This window comes from Heloderma suspectum, chromosome 13 (assembly GCF_057233095.1).
Source record: "Heloderma suspectum isolate Gila_16-S chromosome 13, 16-S_ref, whole genome shotgun sequence".
In the NCBI taxonomy this organism is placed as follows: Eukaryota; Metazoa; Chordata; class Lepidosauria; order Squamata; family Helodermatidae; genus Heloderma; species Heloderma suspectum.
Window position 1 is genome coordinate 6,844,151 of NC_139470.1, and position 23,481 is coordinate 6,867,631.

At 44.7% G+C, this 23,481-nt stretch overlaps 1 protein-coding gene across 15 annotated transcripts; it reads right to left on the reverse strand.

Annotated features, from left to right (window-relative positions):
- Positions 1–85: 85 nt before the first annotated feature.
- CCDC92 (coiled-coil domain containing 92) lies at positions 86–21,327 on the reverse strand. Of its 15 annotated transcripts, none has more exons than XM_084819663.1 (5): positions 21,040–21,086; positions 19,530–19,611; positions 4,988–5,134; positions 4,188–4,229; positions 86–2,605 (listed from the first exon to the last, which is right to left on the reverse strand). In XM_084819663.1, exons 3-5 carry the CDS (start codon positions 5,115–5,117, stop codon positions 1,830–1,832), a joined length of 948 nt encoding a protein of 315 aa, XP_084675789.1. In that variant the 5' UTR covers positions 5,118–5,134; positions 19,530–19,611; positions 21,040–21,086; the 3' UTR covers positions 86–1,829. The 15 variants fall into 15 exon arrangements, with proteins under 15 accessions (XP_084675789.1, XP_084675793.1, XP_084675788.1 ...); XM_084819667.1 differs by lacking the exons at positions 19,530–19,611; positions 21,040–21,086 and adding exons at positions 16,133–16,315; positions 17,988–18,097; XM_084819662.1 differs by lacking the exons at positions 19,530–19,611; positions 21,040–21,086 and adding exons at positions 16,133–16,315; positions 17,988–18,097 and having other exon boundaries at positions 4,988–5,137.
- Between the last annotated feature and the right edge of the window lie 2,154 nt (positions 21,328–23,481).

Sequence of the window (23,481 nt, forward strand, 5' to 3'; positions counted from 1 at the left end):
TGCCGGTAGTTAGGAATACATGTTAAGGGGCCACTGCATTTCTCAGGCTCCAAGGTGCACATGCAGCCTTTTTCGCAAAGTGAAGACTCCTGCGTGCCTGGCTATGGCAGGAAATCTACTGAATGAGAGGTGTCGCAGGCACTAGAAGGATTCCCACTGAAAGAAATGGTATTTTCCATTTCCTGTCAGTGCTTTTTTGGTACAACTGAAAAATAATTTTAAACAGAGTTTAAGAGGTGGCTTTCAGAAGACAAAAGGAGATTTTTGAAGGGCAGTTGGGGGAGGCCTGTTTTGAAACGGCAAATTCCTCGTGTAAGAAACTAGCCACTGAACCAAAGAACTAGCCAGCTATATCTGGCTATATTACATATTCTGGAGTCCTAGGGCGAAATAATTTCTTTTCAGTAGGTTAGCATAAGGGCCAGGTTTGGAGTTAAAGGCACATTTTAAACTAGCAACATTTTGGAAAAAAAATTGCTGCTAGCAGATGTGGCAGCTTTCCGTCTTGGCCAAACTAGTCTAAGAGCTTGGTTTTATGTTGTTGGGTGGGTAGAATTTATTTATTATAGCCAACTAGGTAGTATTGGGGTTTGGCTGTCTGTCCTGATTAGACCTCTGAAGAGAATAATCACTTTATGAAAAGTCACAGTAACAATCACTTCCTCATTTATTTGTTTTTTAACCAGCAGATTATGAAGTGTAAAAAATTAAAATGTGTTTTATGCTGTGGATTTGTGATTGTTTTACAACCTTAAATAGGGGATGGACATTTTAGAATGAAAGGCTTTCCTGTTTCATCCAGTGCACGATCATAATCTGATTGAAAAATGAGCCTCTCATGGTATATCTGTGGAGCAATAGACAGTCTGCGTTCCTTGTGGGACACAACCGAAATGGAAGGAATCATATCAATAAAAGGCAGGTCCCTCTGTCTCGGTATGTCAGTTATGCAAAATGACTGACTTATGCTAGTTTCCAGAAGCCAGACAGATAGGACGAGCCTGACCTGCAGGAGTACATTGCGCCTTCAGTTAATGATGTACAGCTCTATTCTCTATATGAAGTAGAAACCATAGCAGCTCATTTAGCATTTACACAATTCTGGGGTTTGCTCCCAATGGCCCCACTATCACCCCTCTTCCTGCTCCCCTGCCCCCAAGGAAACAGCCGATTGTCATTATGGGAGACTTCCGATTATTGAACAAAGGACACGAAACAAGATCAGGCAGGGTTAATAAAATAGAGTTTGTTGGGATTTTAGTAGTTCTTGATAAAAACATAACAGAAAATATGAACACTGTGATCAGGACCAGGTGATGGAAGTGGGGTGTGGGGAGGCACACTCAGCCGGTCTTTCTTCACATGCAGGCATCTGCACGGTGGTCAGCATTGCCCCACCCCCAGAAAAGAAGAATTAGCCATGACTGTGTGAAGTGATACATACATGGGAGGCTTGAACCATTAGCAGCCAATACACAGTGCTGCAAGGCTATCATTAGGAGGCTATCTGATTCCATCATTACTATGGATTAATAATGCAGACTGTTGCCTGGGCATTCGCCCACAATTACGCTTAGAATAAATGAAGGAGCATCAGAAGCAAGCAGTCAGGCAGACACCTGAGTTTGGCCACAGCGTTTCATTAAGTAGATACTCTGCAATATGAACACAGTCATATTGGGGTTCCATTGAAGGAAGTTATTCTAGTGATGAAAAGAATTTGGCATGCATGGGGGTATTCGAGAGGGAGAAACAAAAATTTACTGCAGATGCGATTAACCCTATTTGTGATCACAGTGCATAAGAGAGTCACCTCCAAACAGTTTTGCTTAAACAGTTCTATCCGTCCCTGAATGCTTTCGTACCACTTTGCTCCCATTCACCTGATCCACGGCTAGTGTCTCAACCTCCGGCTGAGCCTGGGGCGGAGTAACGTGGTGGATCCGATGGGCCACGCCAACGTGGGCCTTGTGCTGCTTCTCCCGTGCTGGGCTGTGTGGCTCTGCAGAAGCACGTTCCGAAGGAATAGGCGGAATGACTAAAGGCCTCTCTTTGATAAGGTGGATCTCGGCAGTTTCCCTGGCCAGTAAAAAGGGAGTGGGATCAGGCATAGCGTCAACGGGCTCCCGTAACAGCAGCTTGCGGCTATCCGATCCTAATCTGTAGGCCTCTTCAAATTCAGGATTGAGTGGAGTGGACAGACTCTTCTTCATCCTACGCCGCGGAGTCTCTGGGAGCTTATCTTTGGGAGGGGCTGGTTTGTAGCTGGACATCACGGGACTTCCAGAGGGAGAGCTGTCCGAAGTCCCGCTTGAACTCATAAGCTTTTTCTTCGTCGCATGCAGTTGCGAGGTGAGGTACGCAATCGTGCTGGCCCGCTGCTCCAATTCACTTGACAGCATGTTTAACTTATGGCTTTTCATTTTTAGCTCTTCCAAATACTTCTTTTCCCTTTCCTTGATGGTGTTCTCAAGCACCATTATCATCGCATTCTTTTGCTCCAATTCCTTTAATAACTCATTGTTTTCAGCCTCTTTCACTTTAAGCTGGGCCTCAAGTTCTTCACATTTTCTTTTGAGCTCTTCACTTCTTGAAGTTCCACTTTCTGAAAGAGCAGGCAGAAAAAGAGCTTTACACGAGGCACAATCAAGCATACCCACTAAGTAATGTGGCAGCTCCTCTTGGTAAAGCTAAGGCAAGAATCAAGGGATGCACTACAGGGAGCAGAAAAGTTCTCCTTTTTGCTAACTTTAAAAAGCAGTACGGACTCCCTTCCCCATTTTGGAACAGAATGGACAATCTGGGCAGATTGTGGCTAAAGTGTCCTCTATGCTCCCAAATTCTCATCATGTTTTCAAGGCATGAGAATCCTCCAGGCTTTAATAACAGAGTCTAAGAGAGCTCTCAGAATGCTAGCATGCCTGAGTTTCTCAAACACACAGCAGCAAGAAGTACGCACAAGTCTGCATGTCTTACAAGTCATAGGCCCAAAGTCATTGTAAGGTATGACATTTCCAAAAGTATGGGTTATAATCTCAGGGACTGCGGGAAGCCAAGAGTAGACACTCCTGCAGCAAGCCCTGTTCCCTCAGCTTGGATTTGAAGTGAATGAGGGAAAGGAATTGTAGAGAGATTAGGAGAGGGAGATAAATGTAAGCATGTGTGTGTGGAAGAGTGAAGCAGTGCAGAGAGATGTAGGACTTGGGCAACAGCTCAGAAAATGATAGGAGGCAAGTGGATATACTTCGGCTTCTAGGCTAGGGAGCAACATGGAAGGTAAAGTGTACAGAGGAGGATTTTGTGAAGTTTAAGTAACATAACGGGTAAATTTGAGAGGGGTTCGATAAAGGAGCTTGATGCAAGAACAAAAGGATTCTCTTCAAGGCTGTCGAAGTTTCACTATGTCTGGGAAGGGACTATCTGTCCCCACATTTATAATGGGATGTAGACCAAAACACTACCTATTTTTGCAACAGCTCTCCAACTTGGGGAAAAGGGAATACAGGAAAAAAAACCCAGCAATTAATTATTAAACCAAACTGGATCCAATCCACAACTATACAGATTTTCTAAAAGCAGGTCTAGTAAAACAGGAAGCTGTAAACTGAGCCAACAAGTATTTGGGAGAGAATGGGGTGTGGAGGGCATTTCTGCCATCGCTATGACTTTCACATCATTGGGTTGGGAAGTGAATTAGCACAACCAGAAGCTTAGGCAATGTCATTAATTTCCACTACGCCTGGGAACAAGAGCAGGCACCGCTAGCCACAACATCCTTTCCATGCCTTGTTTAGCCTTGGCACGCTCGTTTTTCCTGATATCAGAAGGTTTCACTGGAAGAACATGTCAAGGACTCTTTGCAGAAGAACTCTTCCTTGCAAAACACTCTTCAGTGCAACACTCAGAAGGTGCCCCACATTTTATTCTTGCATTGCCAGTGCCTGCCTCCCTATCTATTTGACTTGAAATTAACTTTTATCCCTTCTTTCCACCAAAAATGGCACTTAAGGTAACTCAAAATAATAAAATACAGCTTAAGATACAAAATCTTAATTAAAATATAAGAAAAACAGATTCATAAAAACACAATAGAGGAAATAGGCAGCATCCAACTAATTAAAATCCCCTTCAGCAGCAGATCAGCTACACCACCCTCCACCCCCGTGGAACATATTGAAATCCCTCACCTGTTGAGTCTGAACTTTTGAGAGTCAACTCATATGTCAGATCTGAAAAACATACATAGTTAGGAAATCGTAGAAAGCTTATCTTCGGGTAAAAGTTATATACAGAATGTACCCATAAATTGTTTTTCTAAATCAGTGCTTTATGGTCTTGTGGCTCATGGAGCTGGGTGATAGATCTCACCCAACTCCACGAGTACCAGGATCTTTATTTTACTTAAGTGTCAAATATTTGACTCCCACCTTTCCATAAAACACTCAAAGCAGGTTACACTAAAAAAAAAGACAGGCACAACAGCCAAAAATAAGTTATCCAGGCCACTCTAATTTATCAGCCTGAAGACCTTCCTCAAAAGCCAGGGTTTAGACGCAGGCCTAAAGGCTAGCAGTGGGGTAAATGGGTGGAGGTCTTCGGGGAGGCTGTCTCACAACCTAGCTGCTGTCTCAAAAGCTTTACACTGCTATGGCACTAGCCTCTTAGAGGGCTGCTGTAAGGATTCACAAGGTAACATACATGTACTGCCCTGAAACCTGCATTGCGACCTTGAGCAACTGGATTGCGCAGGGCTGGGGGGAGTCCTCCAGCTTTGTTCAAACCATCGGGTCTGTCCGCATCCCATTTCCATGCCAGAAGAACTGCCAAGGGAGCCTCCCGGCATGAACCCGTGTGGGAAACATCTCCAAGATGCGGAGGGCAAGAGCAGAAATGCACCAAGCAGAACAAAGTGCAGCCGCTTCCAGGCAAAGCAGTTAGGAAGAGAAGGGCCGGGGCTGGGGCTGGGGCCTGGCTTTCGCCTCGCTACCTGTACAGTGTTGTTGCAGCCGTCGAATCTCAGCATGCAGCCCCTTGAGCGTGTCGGCATGCTGGCGCTGGAGAAAGAGCAGATTCTTCTGCGCACTGTGCAGTTGATTCTCCAGGTTCGACGCTGCCATCCTGATAGCCAGTGAATCTGCTGGGAAGGGGGAGGAGGGAGGTGGGGAAATACAGCGCTATCGGTTACCTTGAAGTCAAAGCGGGGTTTTCTCCTTGCACTTGGCAAGTCCAGAACAAAGTTGGCAGAGTGGGCTTTCAATCACTGCAGCCCCATCAAAATGAGTCCATTCCCTTTGCAAAAAGGCAGCACAGCCCCATTTACAGAGTGATGGAAAGCCTAGACGTTATACTGGAACTTAAGAATTTGGGATATTCTCCCAAGCTCTTCAATCACAGACACCTTCCACTAGGGCTTGGATGCTGGCAGCTGTGGAAATCCCAGTGCATTCAGGGTAGCAGTGGTTATGGTGGGGGCAACGAGGGGGGGGAGAGGAGAGGAAAAGGTCACCACCAGGTGCTCATTTGTTTGCTGTTAACACATTTATAGGATTAGTGCCAGACAGACTTTAGGGCACTAATCTCTTTAGGAGACTCAAGTGGAGTTCTGAGAAAATGCAACAGTATGTGTGTTTTCTTCATGGTATGAGCTTCCAGTTACCTCCCTGAGCTACATTTAGATAGATGCCATAATCCCTAGCAGACAGGAAAGCCCACCCAAATAAGCCAAGCTCTCAGAAACCCAAAGCAAACAAACGTTCACAGGGCAGCAAAAGCTGCAGCTGAGCAGCATGGAAGCCAGGTGTAGCGGGCGCTAAAGAAGCTCCCACCAGGGCATCCCTTGTTCCTTCTGTCTACCTGCGGGGAGGCAAGCTCAGAGCAAGAGAGCTGCCACAGTTGATACAGCTCATATTTCCAGCAGCTTCTTGCCCCGGAGACTAGGACAGAGCAGAGCCAAACACCTCTGGAGAAAGTGTTCAGGACTGCGGGATACCTTATTGTAACACCAGAATCACAGGGCACAATGGAAAACATACTCAAAAAGGAACATCTCCCACCAAACGACAGACCTGGAGTCAGCAGAACCAATGGCCAGGGTTTAGTTTGCGCCAAGGCTGCTTGATGAAGGTCAGAAAACCTAGCCTGAGTCCTCAGGCATATATATATATCCTCTGCATATAGCAGAGGATGGGGAGATTGCTTGGGTTTGAGGGCCTGCTCCGCTGTCATGGACTCCTTAAAATGGCATAACCATCTCTCAGCCTCAGTTGTCCATTTGTAAAATGGAGGATAACAACCTATTGGGCTGTAGGGATAGAATATTATTTTATTTTACTTAAAATTATTTTTTGGCTGCTTTAAGGGTAAAACCATCTCAAGGCAGCATGCAAGATAAAAGCCATACAAAACAGGCACAATAAAATTCAATAAATATATATTCATTAAACAGAGATTACGGATTAAAAAAACAATAAAAACAGAAATTACCAATAAAACCAGCCATTATAAAATATTTTACAATGTAAAGGGAGCTGCATAGATGTCTAAGAGTCATAATAAGAAGCTATGATTACTAATAGGTTATGGTTTCTCTGACTAACCAGCTATGGAGTTTGGCTGGTTTCTTCCTACCTTAAGGAGACATTGTTTACCATCAAATGAGGGGATGACACAAGCCTTTTTGTCCAGACTATGACTGGCACTGGAGCCCACACCCACAGGAGGCCAGAATGCTCTTTCTCCAGCCTAGTACCATTTCACACAGGTGAATTTATTGACATGTCTGGAAATATTAAGCTATCTTCTTGCACAGCATAAAATCTGAGCTGAGAAAACTGGTCACGTCTGGGCCATACAGAAACTGATTTTTATTTCTTAAGCACAGAGGAGGGAGTTAGAGGGTGACCAGACAGATGATACCAAAGACGATTCTGCCTCTTATCACCGCTCCCATTCTGCCAAGAGGAGACATTAACAGCACCAGAAGGCCAGCCTAGACAGAAATAAAACACTGAGATGCTGATGATCAGTTGCACAATATGTTATAAACACTAGAGTAAGAGACACCCTCCCCCTTATACAGTACGTTTCTTCCCCATTTCTGCGTGGAAAAAATTAAAAGCAAACATTGTTTCAGACTTTGCAGGATATTTTGGAGCACTGCTAATGCACGCGCGCACACAGACACACACACCTCTAATGTGTATTCTGTGATGAACACATGAAATTGCTCTTCACAGTCTCAAGCCACTGGTCCATTTAGCTCAGTTACTGACTGGCAGCAGAGCTCCAAGGTGTAAGGGAGAAAGAGGTCTCACCTCACCTGCTACCAGGTCCTTTTAATTGGGGATTCCAAGTATCGAACCTGAGGATTTCTGCATGCAGACATGTGTTCTGCCACTGAGTATGGCCTCTCTGGCATGATCAGCTTTAGTTGTTTTCTTGAACTAAGAACTTCACTACTTTTTCAAGACTTCACACAACCTCCTGACTTCTTCAGGAGCCTGAGCTGAAGTTTGTACTTGGTAGTATTTGTGTTATTGAAAAAATCAAGCAGGATGAAGGAAGCAAAAGGAAGGTTGGAAGTCTCCAATCCCATGGAAAGACAGCGCATAGTAGCAGAAATAGAGTGGCAAGCTTTTGAGGAAGCTGTTTCCATGGAACAACAGAGCTTTCTTACAATTTACAGCCAAAAGATCCTAGATTAGGATTAGATTTCCTCTGCAGGGAGTCAGGAGAAAAAGAGAGAGATTCAAGAGTAATGAAGCTATCCAGTGAAGATCTCCTAGCAAAGGAAAGTCCCAGTTCAAAGTTTTCTGATGGAAGGATTCTCAGTTTCTACAGCTGCCACTGGTGTGAATTGACCAAACAGCCCAAACCAGCGGAGAGCCCCAGCCCAACGGCTGGGTTGAGGATTACTGCTACCACTACCAAAACCTTCCTTTGCACCCAGACAATTCAGTGAAGACCTCAGAAATACAGAGGACAGAGTGCAGCCTGTGGACAACCCTAGCATCCTTTCAAGCGTCAGATGCCTGAAGGTGGCCAACTGTCAGTGTTGAGTGTAAAGCTTTGCTAAAGCACACGCACACAAAACCCATTAAGCAGTCTCCAGCAAAGTACATGTTAAATGTACCAAGCCAAACACATTCAAACATGGTTTTTAAAAAAGGAGGCGGAAAAGCACTGGACTAATCTGACTTGCTTTGACGTGGCAATCCTCTCTAAAACCCACAGGCCCAGGGGAGTCCCTTATAAACAGACCATTCTGTTCCATTAGCGGCCTCAAGGCCCCAGCCTCTGCTAGCTGTCGATACTTCTCAGCTACATTATCCCCCTCTTGGTGAGCCGGCCTTGCCTGTACAGCATCATCCGACTCCTTAAGTGCTCGCTGAATTCCCACTGCGTGGGAGACATAGCGGGAAAGACAGCGCTTCTTTCCCAGGCATGGTATGTCTTGCCCATCCAATCATTCTTAAAACTGAGCCCTTTGCATCCTGAAGGCAGAGGCGGGGAGAGGCTTTCAAGCTGCAGGGAGAGGGAAAGAATTTGTTTTATGCAAGCCACATTCTATTAATTTCAAATTTATTCACATTGAAATATGAAAGGTCCTCAGTGCCACACAATTACCTCTGCAGCATTTCTAGCATATGCCAGCATACACAAAGCTTTCTATGGTCCTGCAAACATTCAGCCAACAAATGTTGTTCTGTCCATTGTATGTCGATGCTCGCATTGACGCTCTGTCTCTTTGGGTGAAGGTACCTGGCAAGCATGTGGGTGTCTGAATTTATTTCCTGGACAGTAAGAAAATAATGGAGTTGTTTAATGTGTTGGGGCTCACACCCCACCTCTGCTTTGTACTCAATCTTTTGGGCAGGTTACTTGTCCTTTGCCATGCCTCCCATGGCAGCCATTTTGTGCTGGTGCCCAGGACAGTTTCTCCAAATGTTCCAATTGCCAAATGTGCCCATGGCCCAAAAATATTGCCTACTCCTGCTCCAGATGTTGTTGGACTGCAACTCCCATCAGCCCTAGCCCATAGCCAACGGAGAGGTATAATGGCAGCTGTAGTCCAACAACATTTGGAGAGCCACAAGTTGCCTTCTACCAAGTCACACCTTTGGCTCATCTAGCTTAGTGCTGCCTACTTGACCGGTACAAGCTGTCCTGATCTCCCTCTGGGCTTTTTCCCATCCCTGCTACCCAAAAGCCTTTTCACGGGAGATGTGAGAACTTAAACCTTCCACATGCAGTGCATGCACTCCATCACCGAGTTCTGGTCCCTCCCCAAGTTCTGGTCCCTCCCCATCCTCAGAACCTGCATTTTTTGGACAGTGATCTGCAAGCCATACACACAAGACAAACATCTCATTTTTATTTGAGACAAAACCAGCCTCTCCAGCACTCTGTAGTCACAGCTTTATATCTTTGGCTGAACAGTTAGAACTAGTTTCCTCCCTACTTATGGATTCGCCCACCCCTAAAAGCTTAGATCAAAGCATTCCAGAAGATGCCAGTTGCTTCCTAAGCAAAATAGCGATTCCAATTTCGGGCGAGTCTTCAACTAGGAATTCCTTTCAAAGAACCTCCAAAATGCCCTGTCCATTCCCCATTTGGACAAGACCCATCTTCTCCTGTTAGTTAACCACAAGCCAATAACACTGTACGAAAAACAAAGACAAAAACAGCATATGCGGGAGACCTATAACTTCAGCATCTCAGATCACAAGGCAGGTGCCTTAAATGCAGCACCTCCTGGCAAACATTGGGATTTTTTCCCCTCTCAGCTAGACTATGAAGTTATCAGGTGCTCAGGAAATCATTAACTGACAACCTGCACAGGTACAACTCCACAGACGTTAACAGAGGATTACACCAAACTACAGCATAACCTTGACATTTAAGTCACTACTTGAGAGGGCTGCAGACAGACCAAAAGTTGTACTTGAATGATTAAAACTTAAACACATGGGTGTTTCCTCCAGTATTCCTACCAGGGAGGGATTGTACCTCAGTGGTAGAGTACATACATGCTTTGCACACACAAGGTCCCACATCCAGTCCCTACCATTTCAAGCTAAGGTTAGGAAGGAATTCTGCCTGAAACCCTGAAGAGCCGCTGCCAGTCAGTGTCTACAAGACTGGACAAGATGGGCCAAAAGTCTGACTCAGTATAAAGCAGCTCACTATGTTCCTATCCTCGTGTACAGTATCTTTCACCAAATTAATACCACCATCCCTGAGCATATTTCCTCCCTTTCTTAATTATAAGCCCCACGATCAAGTTTCCAAGAACACAGGTGGGCAAATGAAACTGCCACTGGGAGAGATATGAACAAAATGTGATGTAATTACACACTCTGACAAGCTCAAAACCAAACAAGCTGTATACAGCATATACCCAGGATAGCACCCAGCATCCAAAGCTAAGAAATTTCTAGAGCAATGGGTGAGGAACGTGTAGACCTTCCAGAAGTTGTTGGACTGCAGCCACCATCAGCCCCCACATGAAAAATGGTCAGGGATGATGGGAAATTGAGTCAACAATATCTAGAAGTTCAGAATTAGCAATAAACCTAAACGCCAACTGTGCTAATTAATAAACACCAGTGATAATGTAGGCGAACCCAATGGGGCTATCCACCACGTCCAGGGAAAATATACCTGCCCATCATTAAATGTTGTGTGTGTGATCTCCTGCAGCAAGTGCTCAAAAGCCACCTACATCGGCCAAACAGGACTATCTTTAAGACAAAGATTAAATGGCACAAATCAGACATCAAGCATAAGAATATCAATATAAGCCTGTCAGTGAACACTAATCTCCCTGGACCAAGGACCTCAGGAGGACAGTTCTAAAGAAACTGAAATCAGGGGCTCACTTGGAACATGAGATTGCAGAACAAGAGAAGATACAGATTTGTTTGTGTTAATCAGGGACTCAATGGAGACTATAGTTTTGATGCACATTATAAAGACTCTTAGGGTGCAATCCTATCTAGATAGGTGGCTGCCTCCGAACTCGGATGCAACTGCCTATCCAAAGCAGGGCAGGAGAAGCATGGAGGGGATCATTCCCTCCATGCTTCGTCCTGCCCTGCTTTTTCTGCTAGATAGCCGATTGCAGCCATCTAGTTGCAGGAGCATGGAGTGGGGAAGGAGGCTGATGTACGACACACTGGAGTTATCATACAGGCAGCTATTATCTCCCCGCCCTGGAACGCCCCCAGCCACGCTCCTCTTGTGAGCGCGGAGGACAGGGCTGCCTCCGAGGCAGCACAGAAATGGGGAGAGGTCGGTTTTCCGGGAACCGACCTCGGAGCACAGGCTCCGAGGTCAGTTCCCGGAAAACAGCATATCCTGCGGCCATCTAGCCACTGTCTAGCAGCCACAGGATTGCTCCTTAGTGCATTTTGTGGTTTGTAACTGTTGCTTTAAGAGAATAGAATGCTTGTTGCAGACCTACCTGTTTAACTGTCTTTTCAGTCTCAAAGCCTCCAGTTCCATTTATAGCATCTGATGAGATGGGTTGTAACCCACAAAAGCTCGTACTAATTTATTAAAATATCTGAACTAAAACAGTTGGACTATATGTGTGCTGCACTTAACCCTTGAATTTATAACCAGAAGGCTAACACGGTTATACTGTAGTAATAGCTAGGAGGCCGCTGCTGCTCCATCCTTGTTCTAGAGGGAAACAGGAGGCATTTCAAAAGGGGGCTAGCTCAGTAGACTTCAGTTCGGTCAAGCCTGAGGCTGACAGAACTCAAACCTGCACCATGGAACATATGTATTTTTTTCTCTTGCTGTCTATCCCTCACCCAACCCTCATCTCTCTAAACAGTGCAACCTACCCCTTAGGTAGAAGACAACCTGGTTGTAGGTCACACCACCCACCAGTTCCAGACCAATGGCTTACTTAACTTGCATGGCAGCAGGCAAAACACAAAGATCAGAGTCTGAAAAATAGGGAGTAGACTTTAGATGATTTGTAAAGTGTGCCCCAATAAGACAGAAGCACTTATCACTAGCCATCTCCACCAAAATCCCATATACCAGTAATAAAATCATTCTCCAAATGCCGTTCTTATATAGTCAAAAACATCACTATCCATGCAGCGGGAGAAGGTCTCAGCAGGCTTGGGGGTTTACAAAAGTACCAACCCCCCCACACACACTTTAGAAAAAAACCCTAAAAGGGGGTGCGGAGAATCCGAAACAGACTAGTGGGAACCGAGCATACTTGATGGATACAGAATGCTGACTGGGGAGCAGTATGGAAAAGAGTGGCTGCCTGAAACCGCCTGCCCCTATATATACCCAGCTGACCTTCAGGATCTTCAGAGGAGGCCTTGTTGGTTGTTCTGCAACAAACGGGTTATTGCCACATAACATCTCGGCAGCAGGGCCTTTTCAGTGGAGGCACCCACCCCCTGGAACACCCTCCCTCCGTATGGTTCGGGAGACAGAAGACGTGGTATATTTTAAATGACTCCTGAAAACACACTTCTTTAAGCAGGCTTTATCTGGCTTGTCATTAATCATAATTAATCATGCTGCTGCTCCATTTTATTGTAGCTGAAATTGTTTGTAATAATGTATTTTAAGCAGTGATTTCAATCCTGCTCTATGTAAACCGCTTAGGGACTTTATTATATTAAGTGGTAGATAAGTATTATTAATGAGTAAATAATAAATCAATCCTGAACAGGAGCGCCCCAAACTGCCAAATTTTGATGGAGATCCCACTTGGCCTTCTGGCCACAAACTCCTTCCTCAGCCACACTGAAAAGTAACAAAGACAAAGAAAGAGACCTGCCTCACTTGATAATAGAGGCTAGGTTCTCGTCCATCTCAGGGTGCCTGCTGGAAAAGTGTGTGCATGTATGGGGGCTGGGGGGATAATAGCAGCTGCTATTCCAGGGTTGCTGCTTTTTCCAAGTACCCCCAAAGGGTCCTGTCACCCCATTTTTGGAACCACTGAACTAAATAAGCTAAAAGGAAGAACACGTTTGCGTCGCTTGTTTATAACGCTCCTCTGATAATCCAAGAAGCCTGGCATGTATAAACCTTTTGAGTTTTTAAATGTAAAAAAGAGCAGGGCTTGAAAAATCCCAGTGTCAAGTCACATTGGCAACTAAAAGTTAGGCAGCCTCCAAAAAAATAGAACTATCACTTTAAGCTCGGTGAGCTCATGTTCTTGCCAAAGATTATAAAATCTTCTGAAAATGACTGTTCTCTACTTTAAAATTGTATAGCTAGTTTTATGAAGTGCACATACTCCGCACTCCAATTTTCCAGACAGCCTGCACTAGTCTCCCTTCAGCCGACCTCTGAATATCTCGGGTCTTAATATCACTGTGAGTTATTTTTAGTTACTGTGACAAGTCAATGATGGAGCAGCAAAGGAAGGAAATTAAGAGGAGACTGTCTCTACTGCAGCCAAGAGTAACGCCCGGATGAGCAACACAGTACATGCTTTTCTCCTTTTACCAGCCACTTCCTGGAAGCCTAATTCGATTAGCATGAAATCAAGGAAGAATAAAAACCAGAGAGGGATACCTTGTCATCGGCCAACTTTGGGAGCTGCAGGCACCTTAACCAATTTAACATAGCTCATACTGAGGGGCAACCACTGCAACCGCCATTTTATACAAGGGACGACCAAAATGCCACAGCCCAGGAGGTGGTAGAATTCTGAACTGTGCGACTTCAGATGGCAGGTGAGGCATGTGTCATATTTTTCTGGGGAAAACCACTGCAGACACAAACTAAAAAAAAACATACTGACTGTACTCCCCCGCCTCAAAAATTCAGCAAACATACAGCTATGGGGGGGGGGGTGGAGGGGGGGAGAGAGAGACAGACCTCCCTGCATATATCATGCATGGTTTTAATATGCTTTTATGTTTTTACTGTGATTAAAATGAAGACCAGCATATAATTATTTTTAAACACACACACACACAATATAGCCCATCAGAGAGAAAAGTGAAACATAGGAGAGCATTCATTAAAATACACCCTCCTCATCTACCAACTCATCCTGCATAATTCGTATTCTTCTCTCTCTCTTACACTCAGCTCCCCAAGAGATATTAAAGCCTTCTTTATAGAAATGGTCCTGTGGATTAGCAAGTCAATTTTTCCCCTGCTTCCCAAATTAGGGTGGGATGGGGGTGGTGTTAAAAAAACAAACCTTTGAAATTGTCAGCTTAAACCAGCCTTCCCCAACCTGGCGCCCCCCAGATGTGTTAACCTACACACCCCATCACCCCCAGCCATCTTGTTGCTGGCTGTGGTGATAGGATGTGTAGTCTAACACATCTGGAGGGTGCCAGATTCAGGAAGGGTGGCTTAAATACTCTCTTCTGAGTAGCTGAATACTGACATGGGAAGCTAAACATCCATATGCAATTGAAATATCATACTAGACGTTATCGCCAAAACCACATCAAAAAGGAGCCTTACAGTCTGTACCCATCTGCACAAATGTTTCTGAAAATATAATCTCAGATGGCTTTAGTCTACGGGCTTCAGAGATGCGGCAAACCTGCCCCACCCTCTGCTTATGCTCCCCTAGCAGCCCTGAGTGGTTGAATTTTTTAAAGTATCTATTTATAGCCCACTTCAAACATCCTCTCCAGTGCAAGTTACTGTAAGTGAGTGCTTTGAGAGATGCTCTCACTGTGAGCCATTTTCAGAGAGGGGAACAATCACACTGTTCAAATCTGATCTTCTGTTGAAAGAACAGGGTCACCTTCTGCTTACACTCAGTCAAGGTGTGTCTGCGATTTCCAAGGCTCTAAATGACTAGATGTGCAGGTTTTTTTAAAAAAATGCAAATACTATGCCAACAGCTTGGGCAGGGGTGATAATTATCCAGATCACAGTAGGCGTGCAGGAGGAATTTAACCCTTTCTTCCCTGCTGCAGTCCTGAGGAAAATCCCTCTTCTGATGCTGGTATTTGCTTTCTCCCCAAAACATATACTAAAGTTTAGAGGAAGGATTTTGCTTCAAGAGAACCTCTTGGCAGATGGTGTCTGAGGCAACACTGTACATCACTTCTTCATAAGCAAACAATGATTTTTCAAGCATTTTCAGTTGCATCCAACTATGTGCCTTGGGCTGCAATCTCAAGCCCTGAAATTCTAAGGGAACATGGTCAGAGTTAGGCCCTTTTTTATTCTAGCCTGGAAACAGGTTGTATTTTTCTGAGAAAGTATAAGGTGACAGGTGTGGCCGACCATAGCAAGCACACTCACCCAACTATCATTGCAGTTTGCAATGTTTGGCAGTGCTTCAGGACCCTGCAAAACTTGTTTTCTCCAGCTGAACAAAAAACAAGTGAGTACACCATGGGTGATGGGGGAGAAGAGGTAACCTCTTATTGTTTGTCCCCAGCATAAAACATCTTCCCCACTTTTGCACAAACTCACTGTGGTCATGGCATGTGAGGCCGACGCATCGTTGTGTGCTATATTTTTTAAAGCTCTTGCTCTGTTCGTAAGAACGTAAGTAGAGCTGCTGCTGGATCAGACCAAGGACGCATCTTGTCCAGCATACCTTTTTCACAAAGAAGCAACTCACTACTGGCATTGCACCTCTCGCCACTTGGATGCAAGTGCTACATCTCTTGTACTACGTCTCCAAAGCAGGTGAACATTCTGCTGCTAAGGCGGCATGGCAACCTGCCACTGACTTACAGCATAGTGCGGACAAGACCTTGGCAAATTCCAAATTCCGCTACAGGCCAAGAGCAGACAGAATCCGACAACCGACTAGAGCTACATCACCGTGTCTGCACAGCTGATTCTCCCACTGAGGTGAGCAACTTCTTCAGCAGTAGAAATTCACCACTGCAACTATGCTGAGAACTAGAATCTTACTCCTTTCCTAAATCATAAAAGTTTGTGTTCTTAAGAACCTAAGAAAAGCACACCTCACAAATGTTCACGTCAGTTACTGCCACATTCCTGTGTGGATAAATATATCAATGCAAAGTTGTATTTGTATTCTTTTCCAATTTACATTAGAAAACAAAGTACAAGAGGCAGCCAGGCAATGGGGTTCCTTTAAAGCTTCCTTGGCATTATCACTATCTGTACAGGTGAATCAACAAGTTCTACTTACACAGCTACCAGGGGCGGGGTGTATGTGTGTGTCTCTTCTGCTAACAAAGGACAACCTGTCTTGCTTAGCCCCACCCAAGTCTGTGGACTGCACCATCCAACACCATTGTTTACAGTGATGTAGCAGAAGAGGCTTGAAGAGTAATTCAATTGGAAAAATTTTCCAGCCATCCAGGGTCCAGTCCTGAAAAGGCAGATATGTTAGTAAGACACAACAGGGATACTTCTGCAATATGATGGCTTTACACTGTGCACTGCAGTAAAGCTGGGGAGAGAAAAAGCCTGCAAGATGAACAAGGTATCAAAGTTAAGCCTCAAGTCATTCCAGAAATCTTTGCCTCTTCTTTGAATTATTAAAGAGAGACCAAGGAGACGTTAATGGTGACAGATTCTGTTCTAGTTAACAAAATTCAACTGCTCTCCTACAGCATCAGATTTACTGAACAAGCCATCTGAGTCCCTAATCTTACAGAGCAATGTCACACACCACATACACTCATGATCATGTCACACACACACAAGCTATTTATTAAACACTAACTGATATATAGCTAACAGCAAGCAAACAAGCAATATCCTCTAGCATCACCCCCACCCCCCATTAAAACGTGTTTTACAATATTTAAATACAAATCTCACCACTTCAAAAGTTTGCATCACATTTACTTCCAGGTTCAAGTCTTCAGTCCTATAAGAAACATTCCCCTTATCTCAATTTCCTAACTTGCTGTAACTTTGCCGTACTTTAAACATGTACTATAATGACAGGCTAATGTGTTACCTCTAGCAAACCCCGAAGGCAGTTTTATTTATCTGCTATTCTAATGCTGTGTATATCCTACAGTCTCAGGAAGCAGCAGATTCCAATACTGGCCAGTTGACAAGAATGAAGTCTGGAGGCTGTTGTTTCTACCCATCCATCACATGGGATTTTGTGCCATTCAGTACTTCTTAACAGCAATATTCTACCTTACACATTAAAAGGTCAACTGGACCAGTTAAAAAGTAACTTAAAAAAAAACAAACTACTATTCAAAACTTGTATTCAGAATTTACAAACTAGTACAGTTTTAGATGTTGCCATTTGTGTATAAAATGTATAATGGGATAGCAGTTGTAAAAATTTTTAGGAAGCTGGACAAATTTGATTGCTAATGTCTATTATGTTTAATTTTACCCATTCTTGTATGCAAATAACCCCTCCCTCAGACATGGCTGCCCCACCTTTTAAGTTGAAAACAAACAGCAACAAAGATTATGCCCAGACATCACAAAACCCGGGGGGAAAGGGGGAGACACTGCAATTTAAATAAAAACTAAGGTTGATCCAAATACATCAACTAACTTGATGCTCCAAATATATTAAACTAAAGTGGGAGGAGACCGGGACAGTTGTAAACACAAAGATTTATGTTAACCAAAAATGAGCTGACAAATTCTCTTACAAATCCACAATCTCACACAAGCACTCTCACGATCATCACTATTTATTTAAAGTCAAGCAAGAAATACTTAAGAGATGGGAGACATCGCTGCTATCCCCACTAGAAAGCCACCAACAGCAATACTAAGAGGGACAATTCCGGCTGCGTAAGAATCAAAAGAAGTGTCTCTTGCTCAAGTATTGCACTTCCCCCCCAAAGCCAGCAAATCTCTTGGATGTCTTATGCACCTGCAATGCGGACAACAGCCTCACAATCCACCCTCAGAGCTGCCACAGCCCCTCCGTACTTATTTCTCAAGTTATCTTTTCAAGCACATCACTAGGACTTTAACAATGTACATCAATGCATTTCATGCTTTCCAGCCTGTGGCAGCTCTGGTAATTAACAAAGACACCCACCCTTATGTCCCACCTTAGGTTTAAGTGAAGGAAACACGCAGACCACAGCCAGCCAGCTAGCTAGCTGGGAGAAATTCCATTTCCAGAGAGAAGCTTGACTGTCTCGTTACCATTTCCACAAGTGATAAGAAAACCTGCTGGGCTTGCGCCGAGATTGGAGCCCTCCTCCCCACGCATACCACAGCCCTCCCATCTTTCCTCTCCACTTGTCCTCGATATGTGACTGCTGCAACTGGAGATGGTGACCTCTTCCCCTCCCCACCCGCAATTCAACGCAGCCCTGCCCTTCGAATCCTTCCTCTCTTTAAGCTGAAAGGGAAACGGGATCCAATGCCAATTCTCACACGAAAACCAGCAGCTAGAGGGTAGCGCAATTATATTTTCCGACAGAATACAACACTGGGACCAGAGCACGGGGGTGGGGAACAGAACTTCACACTTGGGTGAAATTATAGTGAGTTAAATAAATAACGCTGCCACTTTTGCCAATGAGGTCACATTCCTCTTAAGAAAAAGGGGCAGCAGGTTTGTTACCTACCCTCTTCCCTGCTCTTCACTGCCCCCAACGAACTCCAGAAGGAATCAAACACTCGCACAACACTGAGGAGGGAAGGCGACTGGAATGTGGTTACTGCAGAGACAAGTGGCAGGAAAAGAAACAACCGCTTTTGCTCTCTGATCAGAGAGAGCCTAAGCCAGCCCTTCCCTTTGGGTAGAGATCCAAGTTGGGAGGAGGGGAGGATACACCTAGTAACCTTCAGGTGGGCAAGGCATCAACTAGATAGAATCAATGTGGTCCTCTCCCAACTTTGGGAAGGGGGAGTCACAGAGCTCCTGCCACCTATTTATCTGTACAGAAAGACCTGTTTTGATGTTGCCTCTGCTCTTCATAGGAAGGTGACTGCCCTGCTTTTCTCCTATCTCATTGGTGTCTGGGGCAGAAAACTGCCTCATTCCTTCAAGATGACTTCACTTCTTTGGTACAAAGAGATTACCCTATTCCTTGTTCATCTACAAGGATCTGATACTTAGGCCCCCCTCCCCCTTGAGATTACACACCAGAGTTTCTCACTGAGAGGAGGTTGTCCTTTTCCCAACTTTGGCACCTTCCCCACCTGTTTAGGGAGGGCACACACACACACACACACACACTCACACACACACCCATGCAAAGTTGCAGGAAAACACAAAACATCACTGATTCTGCATATCTGTGGGGAAACTCCTGGGCATTCCCCCTGCCCCAACTATATAGAAAGAACAACATTAAGTTCCTACTTCCCTCTAGGAAGGAAATATCCAGACATTTCTCCTTCCTAGGCAACATGGGATGCCCTCACCTCAACTTCATAGAGAGATTATTATTATTGCACCATCACTGTAGACAACATTTTACAGAGGTTATAGAGAAGCCAGGTCTCTGCCCTGAAGAGTTTACAATCAAGATGGGATGGGTGGCAGGAGGACAATATAGGGAGGACAAGGCGAGACAAGGATAACGGGATGAATATGCCCAATGGGAACTCCATTGGTCCCATATGAGGGGTTGCCTTACCTCACCTGTAAGGATGGGATGTTTTGATCGTCCCCCACTTAGAAAGACCGTTCTCACAGACCCGGGGGAGGGGCATGACATCCTACAAAAATCCATGAGTGAGAAAAGATAACACTACCCTCTTCCCCATGTTGCTCCTCCTTTACCTTTATAGCACAGAGAAGGCTGAACGGCCCTGATCTGTTGAGGATGACACCAAATGTCAAAAGTGATGCCTGTTCCAGATCTCGCCTTCAGAAATGAGGCTACAGGGCCCCTTTCGAACTGTGTACCTCTGCCGAGTTTGAATGGGAGGGGGTTCTTCTCATCTATATGGGGGGGTCTTCTAAATAAACCAACACATTTGGACTGTGTGAGTTTGTCTCTCTTCAATATCCCTCTTGGAAGAGAACCCACTCCTCACTCCTATGAACGCTGTCTGTATATAAGGGCATAATGGCCAACATCAAGTGAGGTCCATTTTAGATCAGATTTGGGGTTGCAGAGCACAATGCTCCCTTTTCAAGAGCTGTTCCCTCTTCATCCGTATGGCAGGACACCCTGTCAAAACCAAGCTTCCCTGGTGGTACAAGAGAAGCAGCGACTATATTGTCCCCAAAGAAGAAGCTTACTGTTCCGAAATGTGTTGGGCTGCATTAAACTTTCATCGTTATCACCTTTGAGAACTAGTTTCTCTCTTCTTGCATTCTTTCTGAGAGTACACGTGCCATGTTATCCCAGGGTGGAACTGGAAGTTTAAAGCAGGTGGGATCCTTTCCCCCAAATATTCATTTTTGAACAAATACCCACTCCCCATTTGTATTGAGGAAAAACTGACCTGCCTAAACCCCTCTCCACATAAGTGAGAAAGCTCCCCAAAGGTATGAGCAAGAATATGCCCCATATTTCTTTGGGGGATGATTTGTTGCAGGGTATGAAAGGGGTCTTCCCCCGAGAACGGTCGTGAATACCCACCCACCCACCCATACATGCAGGGGAATATGCCCCATAGTTCGGGGAGGGGGTGAGCTGACTGAAGGGTGTGGATGGGGTCTCCCCTCTGATAATCGCTTTGGAGGATTATCAGGATTACCACTCCAGTACTTTACCTCCTCCGATATGGGGAGGAGGGGATTAGAGCCCCCCCCCCATGGTAGGGGGAAAGCAAAACTGCCCTGACCTCCTAAGGGGGGGCACCCAATGTCAAAACTGATGCCTATTCTGGGGGCTTCTCACCTGAGTATTTGGGGCAGGGGGGAAGACGTTATACCTTATAGGAGGATTGAAGAAAAACCTTTTCACCTCGTGGGGGTCCTCACCCCCCATATGTGAAGGGGGGCTCCCCTTCTAATCCATCTCAGTTGCTCCAGACTCAAGTTGGGGTGGGGGTGTCAAGATTCCTTTGCCCCCCTCCCATTGTGTGTGTGTGTGTGTGTGAAGGGGGGTGCGAGCCAGACTGTACCGCAGGTCCCCCCCCCCCGCCAGAGCAGTGCATGCTGGGAGGAACGCGAGGGGGCCTTCTCATACTCACCCGACGCCGCCGAGGCTGCTCCCCCCGCCCCACTCCAGGCTTGAGGGGGGGAGGGAGGGGGAGGGGGGGAGGGAGGTGCTGCTCCCCGGTGGGAGCGAGGAGGAGGGAGGGAGGGAGAGGAGGAGGGGGCCGGGGGGTGACGTCGAGGGCAAGGGAACTGCGCAGGCGCGGAGGCTCAGGTGCAGCCGCGGCAAAACAGCAGCTGCGTTGCCACGGCAACGAGGTCGGGGCTTCCACCGGCCTCGGTTGCTGGGTGGTGTGCGCGTTTTTTTCTTTCTGCTTGAAAGCTCCGCCCACCTGGCCTGGCCGAGGGAGGGGGTGGAGGAAAGGGAGGAGCCTCCGCGGCGTTCCGTAGCCTTGATGGTGAGTCAGGACAGGCGGAAATCTGACCGGTGCAGCTCTGTCCGCACCGCTTCATCTCCATGCTGGTGAAAAAGCAATATTATTTTTATTACCATTTTCGTTATTGTTTGCCACTATTTAATGTTATTATTATTCATATCAACTTACTTGTGACATCATCATTATTATTATTACTACTAATAACAATACGCAAGTTAGTAGCAAAGAATTTATAGCATTACTTTTACTGGGACTCTAGTATGACTTCCTTTGAATTTGAGTTGTTATTATTATTATTATTAATACGCAAGTTAGTTGCAACAAATTTATAGTCCATCAATTTCAATAAGACTTTAGTATGACTTCCTTTGAATCTGAGTTATTATTATATCATCTTTTTAATACTATTCAAGTTAGTTGTAATATTATTATTAATAATATGCAAGTTAATTTTTGTTAATATTCAAGTTAATTTTTGTGAACCGCCCAGAGAGCTTCAGCTATTGGGCAGTATAGAAATAAATAAATAAATTGGAGCGAATTTATGTCACATTAATTTCAATGGGACTTCAGTATGACTTTCTTTGAATTTGAGTTATTATTATTATTATTATTTTCATTATCATCAAAAACAACTTCAATAATCATATTATTTCTATCCTGCCTTTCTACTGGGATACTCTAGGCAGCTTACAGCAAAAATCAAAACATAATAAAATTAAAGATTGGATTGGATCCAAGAGTTAGGAATACTTGGAGTCAATGCATTAAAATCAATGGGACAGTAGGTCTAGTTTAAGTATGATTAAGACTGGACTGGAATTGTAAGACTTTTTCTCCATCTAATCATGCATAGGTTTGCACCCTAAAGCTCTTGCAGCCTTAGGTGAGGTATTTCAACCTTTTAGAATGTGGGGAAAATGCACAAAAGCCAAAGAAACACCAAAGGACTAGGGGAAAGGAGGTGGGGCTATGTAGAAAACACCTGGAGATCAGAACCCGAGGCGGTCTAGATTTGGCCCAAGTGCCAGAGGTTCAACACCCCTCATACACAGGCTCTGCTTTGCCATTATGCATTTGTTGTCAGGTATTAAAAATTGATTTTGTTTTGAAAAATTTGTAGCAGCTTTTATGTAGTAAGTTATAACTTATTTTACATTTCCTTCAGTATCTGAAAAAGACACCTATACTAAGGTTCCAGTAATATGCAATTGAATTCAAATGCAATTGATTGTAAGTAGTCAATTAATTGGGTAGAGGCAGATGATTAATCAACTAAGGGTACAATCCTATGCATGTTTAGACAGAGAAAAGGCCTACAACTCCCAGCATGCCCCAGCCAGCCATGCTGGGAGTTGTAGGCCTTTTCTTTGTCTAAACATGCATAGGATTGTACCCTAAGGGTTCATCCTTTCTATGTTTAGATAGAAAAAGGCCTACAGTTCCCAGAATTCCCCAGCCAGTATGGCTGCTGAGGAATTCTGGATGTTGTAGGACTTCTTTTCTGTCTAAACATGCATAGGATTGCACCCTAAGGCTGCAATCCTATACATGCTTACTTGGGAGTAAGTTCCACTGAACTCAGTGGGTCTTACTTCTGAGTAGATGTGTATAGGATTGTGTTGTAAAATGTTTTCATGTAAAACTTTATTTTTGAATTTGTTTTACGATCACTAAAAAGTACACTCGAATGCCAGGTCTGGACAGGGAGGAAGAAGAAAACAAATCAACTCTGCAGTCCTATACATGTATATTCACAAGTAAGTCCCATTAAGTTCAGTGGGGCTTACTCCCAGGTAAATAGGTATAGGATTGCAGCTGGGGAATAAGTACACATGTACCTGGGAATTAACTGTGTTCTTTCTTTCTTTAGTGCTATTTCTTTCAAGTGGCTCTCCTTCACTGTATAGCTAGGACAAGGAGTCTTTATAGAGCCTTTGAGGGTACAATCCCATGCATGTTTAGACACAAAAAAAGTCCTACAACTCCCAGCATGCCCCAGCCAACCATGCTAGCTGGGGAATGCTGGGAGTTGTAGGCCTTTTCATCTGTCTAAACATGCATAGGATTCCACCCTAAGTCTCATTGAACTTATTGGGA